The sequence below is a fragment of the Carassius auratus genome, chromosome 2 (assembly GCF_003368295.1).
Source record: "Carassius auratus strain Wakin chromosome 2, ASM336829v1, whole genome shotgun sequence".
NCBI lineage: Eukaryota > Metazoa > Chordata > Actinopteri > Cypriniformes > Cyprinidae > Carassius > Carassius auratus.
The window spans coordinates 24,701,831-24,719,248 of NC_039244.1; the positions used below are offsets into that span (position 1 = coordinate 24,701,831).

Here is a 17,418-nt window from a genome sequence, read left to right on the forward strand (position 1 = left end):
GCTCACGCAGCAGTTAGTTTGAGGTGGAAGATGACAGCTAAAATAGGTGATGATCCAGAGATTCCCGACAGGGATCACCCATGGTCATATCTCAAGGATGTGTTTGAATTCACTGAAGTCAAGGGAGATTCTTATTGGCTGAAATGTCTTCTTTGCCTGCCACGGGTGAATTAAATTATAGTAGGGCTGTGCAAAAAATCAATTGCGATTTTCATGCTCATCTCATCAGTAAAGATGCTCCTGTAATTAGAAGTATATCTCCAGCACGTGCGTTCAGATCAGGGTTGCCAGGTTTTCACAACAAATCCTGACCAGTTGCTCCTCAAAACTAGTCCAAAACTAGCACAAACGCGTTTCCAGGATAAAAAATTGCTTCCCGGGGTTACAATATACGTTTATTGGGAGGGTTGCCTTGGTAAAATTCACATTTTAGGCGCTAAATATCAAGTTATTGGGATTGGGTTTTCTTCGACCGGCGGACATGAAAAACAACCACGGACTTGGCAACACTGGTTCAGGTGGAGCGGCAGTTACTACACAGAGCCGTAGACCACAGACAACTAACACAAAATCGCTTTCAAAATCGAGAGAAAAATCGTTTTTGTGTAGATTGTCAGTGAATTACGGCTCTGTGTAGTATATGCCAACCAGTGTTGCCAAGTCTGTGTTTGTTTTTCATGTCCGCAGGTCGAAGCGACATTACCAATAACATGATATTTAGCCTCTAAAATGCAAATGACAGAATTGACTTTTTTGGGATAACTAACTCTTTAAAGCGGTGGTTCTTCCTCATTTATATTCTGAAATAGTCTTACCTTGTATCTTGCACATTTTCTTTTTGATGCAGCTATGATGTTATGGAACATGTCTATTGAAAGTTCAATCCCTATACTGCGATAAGGTTTTTCATTCTGCTTCGTTCAAGATCTCTTTTGATTGTAAATCTAACAAATGCTTAAGTATCTAATCTCATCATTTGTTCAATTAAAACACTGCATATCACTCCCAAAACAATTGATCTGCTTAATTATTGATATTTACAGTTAATTTGAATATTTACTTTTTACTTCCGGTACTTAAGTATGTTTTAAATCGGATACTTTTATACTTTTACTCAAGTGATGTGTCAGGGTTTGGCGAGGAGGAACTCAGGTGCAGACAGGAAGTAACTAAACACAGGATTTATTTAACAAAAAGGGAAAACAAAAACCCACGAGGGGGAAAACACTGACTAGGGAAAATACAAAATAACTGAACAGGACTGAGTTAACGAGATAAACAAAGACTCAAAGCACGGGAACACTAACTATAAACAAACACTCACGGTAATACAAACACTTCAGGAACAATCACAATCACAAATGTGGAACATTCACAGAGTGGAACAGTTTGAGGAAACAATGAACCGACAAAAGACAGAGCACACTAGGAGATCTAAATAGGGGAACTAATCAAGACACGACAGGTGGCACAGATAGGACAATCACGACAAGACTAGGATAACAAGGGGGCGGGGCAAGGGAACAAGACAACACAAGCACATGGCCCAAAGACAAGGCCATGTGCTTGTACACAAAACACGGGTCTGCTATGATCCTGCCTCAAGACTAGGAAAAATCAAGGACACGAGGGCAGAATCATGACAGAACCCCTCCCTTAAGGAGCGGCTTCCAGACGAGTCAGGAGTCTTAGGAGGACGGGACGAAGGCTGACGACGAGGGGTCCGGGCAGGTCTGGGTGGTGCGGGGTGGGGAGGGGTCTCGGGACAACTGACAGAGGACATGACAGGGGCAACACTTACGGGACGCGGGGCAACACTAACGGGACGCGGGGCAACATCAACAGGACACATGACATCATCAGCTGGACACGGGGCAACACTCACGGGACACGGGGCAACATCAGGGGAGACAGAAACTGGGTCAGGAACTGTACTAACTATGGCGAGCTCAGGATTTCTGGGGACAGGGTCTGGGGACAGGACAGGACTGGTAGGGACTTGCAGGATCTGGACTAGACGAGACAAATAATCAGACAAGGCTTTGGCGGCAATAATAACCGGCATCTCCTTACGAGATGAGACAGACTGTATGAAAGTTTCTGCTGCAGAGTCGGCCGCGGCTCTCTCCTCCGCCCTCAAGACTGCAGACTTGAAAACTGTTCTCTTATTCACCTGCTCGGGCACGCCAGCGTTCTCCGCTGCTGGCTCGGGCACGCCAGCGCTCACCGCTGCTGGCTCGGGCACGCTCACCGCTGCTGGCTCGGGCACGCTCACCGCTGCAGGAGGGGACAGAGTTGCAGGACCGGGAGACCCCTTCTTCCTCCTCTTCCTCCTAGGCCGCGGTGCAGAGGTCACAGCTGGGACAGAGACGGGTTGGGGAAGTTCGGCCTCAGGCAGGGCGGACTCTGACGCCGACGATTCCGAGGCTGACTCCCATGAAAACCGTCTCCCTCGCTTGTTGGGGAGGCTGAAGGTAGTGGGAGGTGCCTCAGGATTCTGGGAGGGACTTGCCTGATCCCCCAGGGTTGCCACGGCCAGGACACGACCCTCTGGGATCGGTTGCAGCTGGGTAGGTGGAGGGGACCTCTGTGGCTCCTCCTGGGAGAGGCTCTCCCACAGCCGGGCATAATTTTGGAGGATCCACTCCCCCTCGGGCGAGTATGGGAGGGTGACCCCCTTCCTGTCGGTGGGGGATGACATCCAGCATTGACGACGGAACTCCAACAGGTGTTGGAGCTCGGAGGACCTCCTGCCTGCTGAGTTCCTTTTTGGTCGGTTCATTCTGTTATGTGGAGGGGTTGGGAGGAACTCAAGTGCAGACAGGATTTACTGAACACAGGATTTATTTAACAAAAAGGGAAAACAAAAACCCACGAGGGGGAAAACACTGACTAGGGAAAATACAAAATAACTGAACAGGACTGAGTTAACGAGATAAACAAAGACTCAAAGCACGGGAACACTAACTATAAACAAACACTCACGGTAATACAAACACTTCTTCAGGAACAATCACAAATGTGGAACATTCACAGAGTGGAACAGTTTGAGGAAACAATGAACCGACAAAAGACAGAGCACACTAGGAGATCTAAATAGGGGAACTAATCAAGACACGACAGGTGGCACAGATAGGACAATCACGACAAGACTAGGATAACAAGGGGGCGGGGCAAGGGAACAAGACAACACAAGCACATGGCCCAAAGACAAGGCCATGTGCTTGTACACAAAACACGGGTCTGCTATGATCCTGCCTCAAGACTAGGAAAAATCAAGGACACGAGGGCAGAATCATGACATGATGTTTGAATGGAGGGCTTTCTACTTTTACTGGAGTAATTTATTTAGATACATCTACTTTTACTTGAGTATAACTTCTGAGTACTTTTACCACCCCTGTTCTGAACCCAGGGTTGCTATTTGGCAGTAAACAGCCTTTCGCAGCTATGAAAACCAGAAAAAAAAGGACCAGAGACATTACAACACAGATAAATAAATGCTACAACTTACAGGGTGTAAGGCTCATCGTCTTCCATTGTCAATTGTCCCTTCGCAAAGACTTGTCACCCTTAGTTACTGTTGATATGTCTGATAAGCCATGGCGCTCTCTCACTACACACATCATGTTATCACACAATAAAAAATACATTGTGGAGCAAAGAGGAAACAACGTGCCATCATGACAAGACAGAGCTGGCTATGTCTAGAATGAAACAAAGTCTCAGCATTTAAATTTTGGAATTTTGCAATTAACTCAAACAATAAATACTATTTTGTGGCTCTATAATGGTTCGTGACAGATCATTGTAGCGCCTCAGTTCAAGCGACACATGAACCGGTCATCTCTTCCTCTTTACTAGATATAGCACAAATAAAAAAGAAGTGATGTGACAAATGAAGTGTGGTGACGCATACTCAGAATTTGTGCTCTGCATTTAACCCATCCAAAGTGCACACACACAGAGCTGTGAACACACACACCCAGATCAGTGGGCAGCCATTTACGCTGCGGCGCCCGGGGAGCAGTTGGGGGTTCGGTGCATTGCTCAAGGGCACCTAAGTCGTGGTATTGAAGGTGGAGAGAGCACTGTACATGCACTCCCCCCACCCACAATTCCTGCCGGCCCGAGACTCAAACACACAACCTTTCAATTGGGAGTCCAACTCTCTAACCATTAGGCCACGTCTTCCCCCAATGAACATCAGAAGGAATTTTGTTTCAACCACGGAAAGATGTCAATACACACCATTTTTCACGTTTTTTTAAGTCCACCGACATTAGTCTACTCTACTGTCTGGTTAGTTTGTCGGACAAAATGGCAGATTCGGCATTATGATGCATGTCCTCAATCTGGCAACCCACGTGAGCTTTGAGTCTGAGGCCACATCCACACGAAGCCAGATCTTTTTTTTCCACCTTCTAAAAAAATATGTAAACAGCATCGTATCAAGAAATATCTGTGTACACCATAGACAGTAAAAGAAATGGACACGGCGACCCCATTTGATTCAATGGAGACAAGTGAAGTCAATTAGAAGCACGCGCTTCCTGGGGGTCGGGCGTACTGCGCAGACTCAAACTGAGCTTGATGACGTAGATTTCACGTCATATATATGTCATATATATGTCATATATATATATATAACATTTCTGTAATCTATATAGCCTACCAATCAACAATTTTTGAACTGTAAGATATTTTGTTTTTAAAGAAGTCTCTTCTGCTCACCAAGCCTGCATTTACTTGATCCAAAGTACAGCAAGAACAGTAATATTGTGAAATATTTTTATATTTAAAATAACTTTTTCCCCTATTTGAATATATTTTAAAATGTAATTTATTTGTGTGATCAAAGTTGTATTTTAAGCATTTTACTCCAGTCTTCAGTGTCACATCCTTCAGAAATCAGAATATGCTGATTTGCTGATTATCAATATTTAAAACATCATTTTTTAAAACCGTTTTTTTTTCAGTATTCTTTGATAAATTTAAGGATCCAAAGATCAGCATTTATGTGAAATAAAAAGCTTTTGCAACATAATACACTATATCATTCAAAAGCTTAGAGTCAATATATAATTTTTGTTTTTTGGAGAAAAAAAAATTATAGAAATTAATACTTATATTTAGCAAGGACTCTTTTGTGGGTTCGAGTCTGAGGCCAGCAACACCACTGCTCCCTGGGCACCGCAGCATAAATGATGACCATTGCTCCGGGTGTGTGTGTTCACTGTGTGTGCACTTTTAATGGGTTCAATGCAGAGCACGAATTCTGAGTATGGGTCACCATACTTGGCTGTATTTCACTTCACTTCACTTTGAATTGATCAAAAGTGATGATTAAGTAATAATTTTTCAAGAGATTTCTATTTCAAATGAAATGCTGATCAAAGAAACCTGAAAAAAATCTACTCCACTGGTTTCAACATTATCATAATGTGTTTTATTATTTTTTTTAGAAGCAAATCAGAATATCAGAATTATTTCTGAAGAATCGTGTGACTGGAGTAATGATACTAAAAATTCAGCTTTGAAATCTCAATAAATTACATTCTGAAATATATCCAAATAGAAAACAGTTAATTTAAATAGGTTAGTAAAAATATTTCACAATTTTTCTGTTTTACTTTACTTTGGATCAAATAAATGCAGGCTTGGTGAACAGAAAAAATATTTTAAAATATTATAAAAACTATTAACATAATATTAACAAGCTTACTGTTCACATTTGACTGGTGAAAGATACCATAGGCAACTTTAATTTTTCTCAGATTTCTAGCTTTTAAATAGCTTAGAAATCTATAACTGCTGGAGAATAACAAATAATATTGATTTCTTTATATACTACAAACAATTTTTTTTATCACATAATAAGGCAGAATAGTTTATATTCTGTAATAAATGCTATGTCAATTGGTACTGCATTGTTCATCCTTTATTTATCACCTGCTGGAGATTACTTGAAAAACCATATTGTTATATAGTGATTGCAAAAGTTTCTGGGCTTTATTTTCTGTGTAAAAACTGTTTTCATACAGCAATAGCTGGACGCTTTTGCCCATATTGGGATCTTCCCGAAATGACTTTCTGCGCGAGAGCGCCCTCTGGCTTCGAGTATGAATGAAACGCACACTGCAGGAGTGTTTGCGCTCTGTGATATTCATCTTGCTGTATTCTGGGTCCGAATTAAATATCAAATCATATGCAGACTAACCCGTCTCTTTGAGTTTAAATCTATATTTATTCACACCAGCTCTTGAAAACCTCTATGAGAAAAACTTGACCGAAAAAGTGCAGGGGACGAATTTCCATGATATTAAAAGTGGGATCTAAGCCCCTGGATTAATTATCTAATTTGACTTTATGCCTCCACGTCCCCCCGATAGCCTCATAGACAGTAAAAGATTGCCTGCGAGCTTCTCCTCCTGTCCATACGGTAATTTCTCTACTCTCTAATAATGCAATCGTTAGCCTATTTTTTTTTTTTTTTTACAAAAACTGCTTCTACGGGACTATAACGTAAGATATACATATACGTAGATATACATTTTCTTGTTTCTTTAGAAATAATTAATGGACAAATGCAGTCTTCAGACTCATATGTAAAGTTATTCGCTGTCAAAGTGACGCCAAAATGAATGAGAGTCAATGCAATGCTAACAGCAGGTAGGGGTCCGCTAGCCAATGGCGGTGCCCAGGGGTGCTTCAAAAAAATATGAAACCCTGCCCCCTGGTGTACACACGGAACCACTGAAACCGACTCAAAACTACGAAGTATACATGCCTGTCCAGTATGTGTAGCTGTAGTTCTGCCAGAGAAACACTAAAAATGGAAGAAGACTTGGAGCATGGGCATAACCCTTGCAAGCTGTATACAAATATTTTTGCTTCAGTAATTTTTGATTTTGCTTTAGATTTGCTTATGATTTTTAAAGTTAATAGGCTTAGTAGCTTCTGCAGCATGAACACAAACACGTAGTCTGCCATTGTTGCTGTTACATGACGTAGCTGTTTCTGACTAGGGTCGAAATGTGGGGTGATGACATCATTGTTTTATGCAAAATGCAAGGGTATAGTTTCAGATTTAAAGCTTCGATATGGAGGAATTTTGTAATAAATTTTGTACATGCCTGTACATTCTGTCACTGTAGCATTTTTTTTTTATCAATAACGTTACCTGTGAGAAAATAACATAACGTGGCAAATGGACTGTTTCAGTATCAATAATAGCACTTATAAACAAAGTTATATTGCTCATTGTACTAAGGTAAGGATTTTTATCATGTGTGGGGACCGACATTATGGCAGTACAATTAAATACAATCGGATATGTGTTGTTAAAAATATATTTAGTCATTACTTGTAAATGTTCGTTCAAATTGACTATTGATTTAGCCATTTAGCCTCCTTGTTAGTGCGTCCGCCTCCCATGCTGAAGACCCGGGTTCGAGCCCCACTCGGAGCGAGTTCAAGGAGCGTCAGAGAGGACCCGGGAGAGAGGGGTATTACATAAAATAATACAATCAGATATACAGGTAATTCAAAAACGAATAAATTACTTCATCCGTGATCATGATTCGTTTATCCAATTTAGATACATTGCTATGGTGAAAACGCATTAAAAACGACTTCTCCCATCGTCACCTGCTTCATAGCGTCATCAAGCTGCGCCTTTGTTATTGTTGGAAATGAGCCCTCTTGTGGTCAATTACAAAAATCCCATATTGCAGCTTTAATCCACTATGGGACCTGGTTTAAAAAAAAAAGTGGTTTCAGGCTCCCAAAATGCCAGACCCGTCCGGATGACATGCAGATACGATACACATTTGTTATGTATACAGCTAAGCGCGTCTCCATGTGGGCGGGGCCTGAGGAGGAGGGGGCGGGAGAAACGATATTTAGAATTTGGACTGCAGTACCCATTACAACCGCTAGCCGTCAATATTACATACTGCACCTTAAAAGCCATTTCAGTTTAAACCTCTGATATACTGTTTTTTTATGCTTACATCAAGCTTGTCTCGTGAGCACTAAACTAAGTTCTCTTTTGTATCTTATTGCACTTAAACTGTCAAACACACAAACAATTATAACAAAAACACAGCAAGTTCACATATACATTGTCGGTTATGTATGTGAAGGTAACCAGCTGGGGGATAAAATTGCATATAAATATTTGATTGATGTATTAAAGTGACAGCAGTGTAATATGAGTCTGTTATGCTGTCTATGCTGTTAATATGAATCAGAAAATGAAAACAGAAAATCACTCTCTTGACTGAAGACCTTTAGTAGTAGCTTTATAAGAACGCATTTCTTTCATGAATGTTGATTTTAAATGCTGTAGTGAGGGGATAAACATGGCTGTGTACAGCTCACTCAGGGGAGGGGCTTAGCTAACCAGTCGTGGGCGGGCATGTGCCGGTGTGTCACCGTCTATAGCTGTGTCCAAATTCAGGGTCTACATCCTTCGGAGGACGCATTTGAAGGATGTTACGTCACAGCGCCGCGACGAAGGCTGTCCAAATTCGTAGGATCCTTCAAATGCGGCCCACAAATGCGTCCTCCTTTTCCCCGAATTCGAAGGATGGGTGTGATGGATCCTTTCGCGTCCTACCTATCCCATAATTCTTTTCGGCAGGACGAAGCGAGCGGTAGCGGAGTGGGGGAGGAGTATTATTTTCGATGTTTTTTAAAAACTGGCTTTTCAAAAAGATATATTTTGAGTGGTTTTCTAGTTAGGCATTTTGTTTTAGCATTAAGCATTTTTTTTACATGTGTACGTGTATATGTAAAAAAAAAAAAACGTTTACTTTCGTAAACTAGCTTCTTCCTTACTGCCTGTGTGAATATCCTCTTACACACAGCTTATTTGTTAGTGATTGAAGCTGTTTTAACGCTTCTAAGGACGAAAGAGCAGACAGAAGTGTTTATAAAGCTCCGGGGAGAGAACGATGAGCTCTTCACCCGCTTCTTGCTTGGCGCTGTCACGGTTGCTAGGCGACAGGATATGAGCAACGGTTAAGGGAGGGAACTGAAAGAAGGGTAGGCTGTCCAAATTCACAAACACCGACTTCCGGTTTTTGCGGTCGTCGGAGGACCCATCCTCCTTCAACCGGGTAGGAAGGATCCTAAGGAGGATGCAGACCCTGAATTTGGACACAGCTTATGTGTGTCACACCTGAATGCTTATTTTGAGACTTCCAATTTAAGGGGAAAATATTTTTCCATACAACCGTGGACACATATTTATGTTCAAAAACCATAAAGGTGAATTTTGCATAATAGGTCGCCAACATGTTATACCAAAACAATTGAAAATATTTATATAAGAATATATGAAACACAAATGGCAGCAGATTTGTAATTTATTTTTTTATATATCAATCTATAATGAGACATAAAGAGAAAAATTTGAAATACAATGAGACCATTATGCCACAATAAAGTGTATGCAGTGAGAGTTCAGACAATGAAATCAGTATCTGTAATCACAAAACAAGGCATGAAAAAAAAGTTTTGTGTTTGCAAATAGTGCAATAACAATGTAATTTAATTAAATTATTCAAAATATTATATAAATTATTAATGCCTTAAAAAAAAACACTAACAGCAAAAATGAATAAAACCAACAGCACAGAAACACTTCGGCATAATTTTATCATCAGAAAACCATGATAATATATTCCAAATAAATTAATTCATTGACAATACTGTTATCTAAAATCTTATATACATTTTTACAAAGGTGTATCAAAAGTATTTGTATGAAAACATATTTACACAATTTTCGCATTCTATAATCACATTGCACAAAGATTTGACTATCACACCACACATACATGCATTCTGAAAGCATATATTAACATCCACGCACACACACACTCACACTCACACACACAGGATATTTAATGCTCCTCTCTTATGAGGGAGTCTTCATTTGAAATCCTAGAGCAATGCTCTTTAATATTAATGAGGTAACATCTGATTCCAGAATCTGTGAATGAACAGCTGGGTCTTCCTGACCACCCTAATGAGAAAAAAAAAAAAAAAAAAAAAAGTAGTTTTGTCTGACAATTTATTCATAGGACACCCTCATAATATAAAGTATAAGGGAAAAAACAACTTCAGCGTGTAAATCTTACAAAACATGTTCAGGTCATATTTCACCCCAAAATTGATGTTATTTCACAGTATTCAAGTTTTTACTGTATTACTGTATTACCAAATTCTTTGTGCAAAATATTTTCTCTTTCTTCTCATTCTGGGGTGTAATGTGACTTTGGCATTTTTGGTGACCTGGACAACAATAGTAGTATCCCAACATTTGCTGACAATTCAGTTCTGTAAAAAAAAAAAGTCTTGATGGTGAATACATTGTACACATTCTGTCCTATTACAATTCTGATTGCTAAACTGAAATCCCTCAATGCTGACACACTCTCTATTCCATCTCCCTGAGACAAAACGAAACATTCCCACAGCACATGACAGAAGAATTCAGAGGTACCCCGAGTTAAAAACAACCGCATGAATAACTGTCCAGCATTTGGAATGTATGGCCTTTGAAAGCATCTTTAAAGGTCGATATGTCTACTACAGTGAGGCATGAGCACTAAATCTGCTGAGCAGGCTGTCTGCACATATGCCAGTCCAAGACTATTTTTTCCAATGTTAATGTGATTCTAATGTGTTTAGATGTTAACCTAGTGCTTATGTAACCTTTAGTTCAGCGCCTGTAGCTATGCTAGACCCTTGGGGCGACTATCGGTTTGTGTTCGCCCCGTTTCTCCGCTCAGAAGACAGTAAGTAGGCGGCACGGCAAACCTGTTCTGCGTGCAACAACTCCAATAACAGAAACAGACGTGTGAAACTGTGACATTTCATAAATTACCACTGGCTTACGCCTAGCGAAATGCAGCTCGGTGTGAACCACAAGAGACCCCGCTGTGTTACGTTCTCGCGCTGACCCTTGTAACATCTATTCCGACTTGCTGTGATTACTCTAGGGTTTGCTCCACTAAACAGGGTACTCTGCCAATTCCAGTGTCGTGCCAAGTTGTAGCTGCAGTGCGGAGAAGCCCCACAGAGACCCGTACGCAGTCTCACCAGACAGTCTTCAATTTCAAGGACAATGGCTTTTGATTTGCATGCGAGTGATGAATATAGAATGTCTATCTATGGGGAAAACACACCTGCTGTATAAAAATTGGATAATATTGATGAAACAGACAAAACATATCAAATTTTTGAATACTTTTGTACTGTTATCTTTCTGTTGGGTGGGTTCTTAGTTGAAAAACCAAAATGTGTTTCCTCAAAGTGAATAATGAGCATCATATTGTTAAATATATCATTCAGTCATTAAACCCTATATGGCGCAGGCTGACGGGTTGTTAATGCAACCGATGATATTCAAAGAGTTAAATGACTTGGCAAAAGCTGATTGGTTTATGCTGCATATGCAGCCAATGATCTTACTGCCTTGCATTTATATGGCTGGTCAGCATTCACTGGTTAGCATTCCTGCAGTGCACTTCTCTGAAACCCTCCACCTTCCCCAGCTCCACCTGTATAGATCTGCTACGGGATATTTGTGCAGCAGCAGTATGTCTTAAATACTCACGGCAGAGTATCGCCATATGTACTGTCAGTTGCAAGTTCCTGTACTTGTTTGCAGCAGCAGCAATAATTTACAACTACAGCAATAACCAACAGCAGCAGGAATTCAGCAGACCAAATACATTAACATTGTCATATCCATTACTATGATCAAATCTTCAGAGTTGTCATGATTGAATTACTGTTCAATCCAACATTAAACAACATTTGCAGCCCATTTTACTCTTATAATGGCATATGGAATATGAATATTTAATGAGGAAAAAGGGTGGGACTTGATTTTATGCGTAAGGAATTGAATGGGTGCTATGTCTGTACTGGGGCAACTGGTCAAAGATTATTAAAATAAAACCGTTATACTGTATAATATGTGATACAGGTAAACAGTTTTAGAAAAAAAAATTTTTGTATGTTAAAAAAAACCTTGTTTAACCTTGATCCATCAAAAATTGTTTTTTGTTAAGCCTAATAAAAGGTACTTTATGATGTAATCTATTTAATTGAAATGGTAATAAATTGATTAATTCTAATTAATTAGTTAATTAAGTAATTTTGAAAACATGCCTAATAACTAACAAAGCCATGTTAGTGAGAAGAGTCGAAAATGGTTTCTCTCTGCAGTTTTAGCTAAAGTGCTGGACATTTCTAGTCCAGTAGACTAGTTTCGATTTAATACCAGTCACAGCGCTAGATTTGTCTGTGATTATAAGATAAATATAAATAATGCAGGTTTGAAAAGGCTTGCCCTGGTGGGCAAACAGCAATAAAATAATGCTTAAAATGGATCAAATGAATATGGGTCTGAAATGTCTAAACCTTTTGTTTAGTAATCAATCCAGCATTTGCACTCCAGCAGACTTCAAAACCTAGGCATGTAAGGAATGATTCAGCTCGCTAAGTGCCATTCAGTTCCTGCATAGCTTGGCAGCCACATGTCAGTCCTGCTCCTGCGGTCACAGTATTTCTCGAGTCGTCCTCCCTTTCACTTCGTACTAGAGATAGTGGGCTGCTCTGTGTACCAGTGTGTGGCAGGGTCTGGTAAACTGTTCCCCAGAGGCAGAGCGATGAATGGCGGGCACGTCCCTGTGTCAACTGGCGTCATGCTGACCGCGGGCCCGGGGTAAGGGTGGTGATGGCCAGAGAGCCCGTCAGTCCGTCCGATGTGAATCTCATCCTCCTCTGTCTCTCCTGTGGTTTTGCGGTAGACAGGGTTGTCGAAGTTCATGCTTTTGGTGCTGTTTCTCCTCCAGTTGCGGTAAACCAGGTAAACGCCGGCACACACCACTCCGAAGATCACTGTGGCAACAATAGGAACTGCATGTGTTTAACACACAGCCGTGAGGGGACATGTTAACACACGCTTGACTAGCGGTGGAATGACTGACAAGACAGCCAGTGTGACAGACAAAAACAGACAGACAGACAGATGCAAATAAGTGTAGAATTAAAAGAATACATCACAAAAAAAATAACAATTCTCTTATTAACACACCTTTATGTTGTTCTAATCTCTTCTGTGTAACACAAAGGGAGAAGCTTAGTGTAATGTTCATGCTACTCTTTTCCTAAAAAAAACAAACTCAAAAAAAAAGATTTGAAGTACAGTACAGTGCAAGAGTCGGATGAGACGGACCACTTTTGTGGTGCTTTTTGTTATTTTAAAGCTCTTGTAGACTTTAGGTGTGAAAAAGAGCAGGGTGAACATTCTACCTAACATCTCCTTTTGTGTTCCACAGAAGTCAGTCAGTCATATCGATACAAAACAACATGAGGGAGAGTATTGCAAATGATGGCAGAATTGTTATTATTGATGAACTATTCCTTTCAACAGGCTGGATGGAAACTAATCATAGTAAAAGAGAACGTGAATAGCAGATGAAAACTGAAATGGAGCAAAAAGGGTTGATACGGAATGAAGAACAAGGGAGAAGGGCAAAAACTCCATACATACTGATCAGAGAAAATTCTTTCATGCCTCTCATAGATCTTTGTATGCTGCTAAAACCCTAACCTAATAAAAATCTAATAAATCCTAACATCTGCTCTCTCTGCAGTGCAGCAGGCTTGATATTAGTCAGTTTCATTGTAATATTACCAAGGGAGTTTCTTTCTTGGCTCACAAACACAATAAAGTAGAATTAATCTAAAGTCATTCAGACAGCACACACACAAACTGCTTCTCCATACAGCTGAGTCTGCTGCCCTGGGTTCTCTCACCTTGTAGTTAGAGCATCGGTGAGCAGCACTGGTGTCAAAATGTGCTCAAAATAGCACAGGGCAGGACCCTAGTGGTCCCAGAGAGGCAGAAGATGTACATACCTATGGGAATTACAACTCCAAGCACTGCCACTGTCAGATTACGGCCAAGGAGAAACGACTCATTGCCAGCTGGAGGAAAATGAAAGAGAGGAGCAACACTTACACATTCAGATACACATTTGTCACATTTGTTTAACAAAAATAGAGAGAAACAAGTAGATGTAGCTGATTGACCCTTATCTAAGCTGCCCAAAAAAAAGTTTGGAGGGAAGAGTATACCATTCTTATTACATGGTACTCTGTTGAATACTTGATTCTGATTGGTCAGTGTTATACCTCGACCTGATAACAAAGACTCATCCAGGTAAGGGATGTCGGCCCTATACTCTTGCTAGGAACAGTTTTTCCAAAAAATAAAAACAAAATCCTGAGGTTGAAAACAACATATTCCTCCATAAACTTTATATTCTGATCAGAAATGTTGAAATTGCAACAGTAACCAAATCACGTTCATTTTCTCCCTGTGCAAGCTGTTAGCTGGCATTTCTGATTAGCAGTTTTGCACTCAAAGCATTTCACTCCAACCCACATGATAACACGAACTTCCATTTAATAAGCATATTTTGCCAAAAAAAATCATTCATTGAAATCAGTCTCTGAAAACACTCTGTGAGCTCGTCAACAGTAACTAGGATTGAGTTTCCTCCTGTGCATGAAAGCACAGAGCCACACTTACAGTGATGAGACAGGTTGCTCAGGCTGTCTGGTGTGGTGCTGGACGCTTGTGTAGGACTGTGCTCTGCTGTCGTATTAGAGGAGACGGCCGGTTCCTCTGGACTCGAGGTGAGGAGTGATGAGAGAGTGGTTTCAGCCATACTGTCAGACTGAGAAGTCACTGCCGCAGGGGACTCTGGTGCCTGGCCAGCCCCTGCCTCCATGGTGATGTTGATGGGGACAGTAGGTGTGAAGGCAGTCTCATTTTGCACTGGTGGTACAATGATGGGAGAGAGGTTAGTCATAGGGAAATAAAAAAGTTGCCTAGCATTGGCTACCAGCAACAGTGTCTTTACCAAGATTCTTCAAATACCTTCTTTGATGTAAAAAAAAAAAAGTTTACATGGAATAATTTGTGTTCTGTCTGGTCAGGACACGGCGTTAGGTACAATGTGATAAGTTTACCTGGTACACATTGACGTGTGTCAGGGCTGAGCTCCTCGCCATCAGGGCAAGCGCAGGTGTATTTGGGTGAGTGTTCACTGATCTGAGGAGCTCGCAGACACAGGAAGTCACAGCCTCCGTTAGTCACGCCGCTCAGGTTACAGCTGTCAGGAGCTACACACACACACACACACACACACACACACACAATGGTTAATCATCCTTCAGTGGAGATGCGTTTTCATTCTGTGAGCCACATGGGTCAAATACACTTCATCTTCAGTCGGTGGAGCCTTAAACTATGATAAATATTTAACTGTAAGCTGTTGACACTTATTGTTTTTGGTACCAGATTAAGACAAAATAATTTAAATGCTGATTAAAACAGAAATGCCAGGTGTGATGGATTACAAAAGGAACAAATCCGATGGTGGATTTCATAAGGTGGATTAAAAACGTGATGCTGTATGCCAAGTCAACATTTCAAAAATGGACTTCAGATAAACAGAAAAAGCGGAGTTGAAGTCCACACACCCGCAGGCTGGCTCAGCTCGTGGAAAACCACTATATCATGAGGGTCATTGAGGTGATCGGCAAGACTGGTCACATCTTGTCCTGTGAGTCTGTTTGCACTGTAGATGACCTCCTTCTCACGGTCTGTCCAGTACACGCGATCCTAAGAGACACAGCAGTCAACACAAGATTTTGTCCCTAAAGGGTTAGTTCACTGAAAAATGAAAATGATGTCATTATTGACTCACCCTCATGTTGTTCCAAACCCGTGAGGCCTCCGTTCATCTTCCGAACACAGTTTAAGATATTTTAGGTTTAGTCCGAGAGCTCTCAGTCCCTCCATTGAAACTGTGTGTACGGTGTATACTGTCCATGTCCAGAAAGGTAAGAAAAACATCTTCAAAGTAGTCCATGTGACATCAGAGCTCAGTTAGAATATTTTGAAGCATCGAAAATACATTTTGGTCCAAGAATAACAAAAATTAGGACTTTATTCAGCATAGTCTTCTCTTCCGGGTCTGTTGTGAGCACGTTCACAACACTGCAGTGACGCTGCTGACGTGTTATCTTTGTTATTGGGCGCACCAGAAAACACGTCAGCAGTGTCGTACATCAACAGCGTCGTGAAAAATACACCGAACATACAGTTTCAATGGAGGGACAGAAAGCTCTCAGACCAAATCTAAGATATCTTACACTGTGTTCGGAAGATAAACGGAGGTCTCACGGGTTTGGAACGACATGAGGGTGAATTATTAATGACATAATTTTGCTATTTGGGTGAACTATCCCTTTAAGAAAAGAAAGCTGTTAGGTGGTTCCTAGGGTGTCTTAGGTGGTTTCTATGGTGTTGGTAGGGTGCTATGATGGATTTTGTGGCATGGCTAGGGTATTTTGAGTGGTTTTAGGGCATTTATAGATGATAGCTAGGGTGCTGTGAGGGTAGCTAGAGGATTGCTAGATAGGTTCCATACTATTATTTGAGGGTTTAGAGTGTTGTTTTGTGTTGTCGCTAAGGTGTCTTAAATGGTTTCCATGGCATTACTAAGGTGTTCTGGGTTGTTTTACTGAATGGCTAGGTGGTTGCTAAAGTGTTATTGGAAGGTTTAGAGCAGTCATGAGATAACTGTCCTGGAGGTGCCACTGCAGAGTTTAGCTCCAACACTGATAAAACTGGTTTTTATTTTTGCTAAGGTGTTATAGGTGGTTTTAGGGCATTGCTAAATGGCTAGCAGGGAAAATCTGATAGTTTCTGAAAACTCTTCAAAACACACTGAAATATTATACTATAGCACAGTGGTGGGGACATATTTAGCATGCTAACATTTGATATTTCAGGTAATGAGTTTGTTAAAATATAGTGATGTAGACACACAGAGTCAGCAGACATCACTCAGAAATGAAAGACAAACCAGGCAAAGCATCTCTTCATCTGCTTGCATCATAGATATTGAAGTTTGACTGAAGCAATAAAAATCCATTCAATAAAGAGCATCCTGCATAAAACAATATCTGCCTAGTCTTGCACAAGCACTTAGAGCTGCTAAGAAAAAGTCCCACATTGTTTTCTGTAGGAGCTCTGTTACTGGGGTGAAATCCACAGCGGGATTCTCTGTCCAGCAAGACCTTTAATTCTGCGGCTGATGTGTAGGTGTGTAAGACTACAGCCCTTCAGCATTCAGCCCTGCTCTGCTGTGGGAGGAAGCCAAACTTAGATTAGTGTGCTCACCACTACTTGAGCTGTGCTTGTGTGAAAAAACTATAATCTTCTTTCTTCCTATCATAACTCTGCCCAGGATCCATCCCTACGTTACCATGGAGACCGCTGAGCTTAAGCAGCAACACAATGAAGGGGAACTA

The 17,418-nt window shown here is 40.9% G+C and overlaps 1 protein-coding gene across 2 annotated transcripts in view; it reads right to left on the reverse strand.

Moving 5' to 3' along the window:
- Window positions 1-9,176: 9,176 nt before the first annotated feature.
- LOC113038149 (low-density lipoprotein receptor-related protein 8-like) overlaps window positions 9,177-17,418 on the reverse strand; it is a 79,888-nt gene continuing 71,646 nt past the window's right edge. Inside the window, exons 14-18 of one of the 2 annotated variants that reach the window (XM_026195384.1) lie at window positions 15,580-15,721; window positions 15,067-15,219; window positions 14,624-14,872; window positions 13,948-14,016; window positions 9,177-12,924 (exon numbers count right to left, since the gene is read on the reverse strand). In XM_026195384.1, coding sequence (XP_026051169.1) covers window positions 12,611-12,924; window positions 13,948-14,016; window positions 14,624-14,872; window positions 15,067-15,219; window positions 15,580-15,721 — 927 coding nt within the window. In that variant the 3' untranslated portion in view covers window positions 9,177-12,610. Of the gene's footprint in view, window positions 12,943-13,947; window positions 14,017-14,623; window positions 14,873-15,066; window positions 15,220-15,579; window positions 15,722-17,418 lie in introns of both variants that reach the window. The other variant, XM_026195378.1, reaches the window with a different exon arrangement.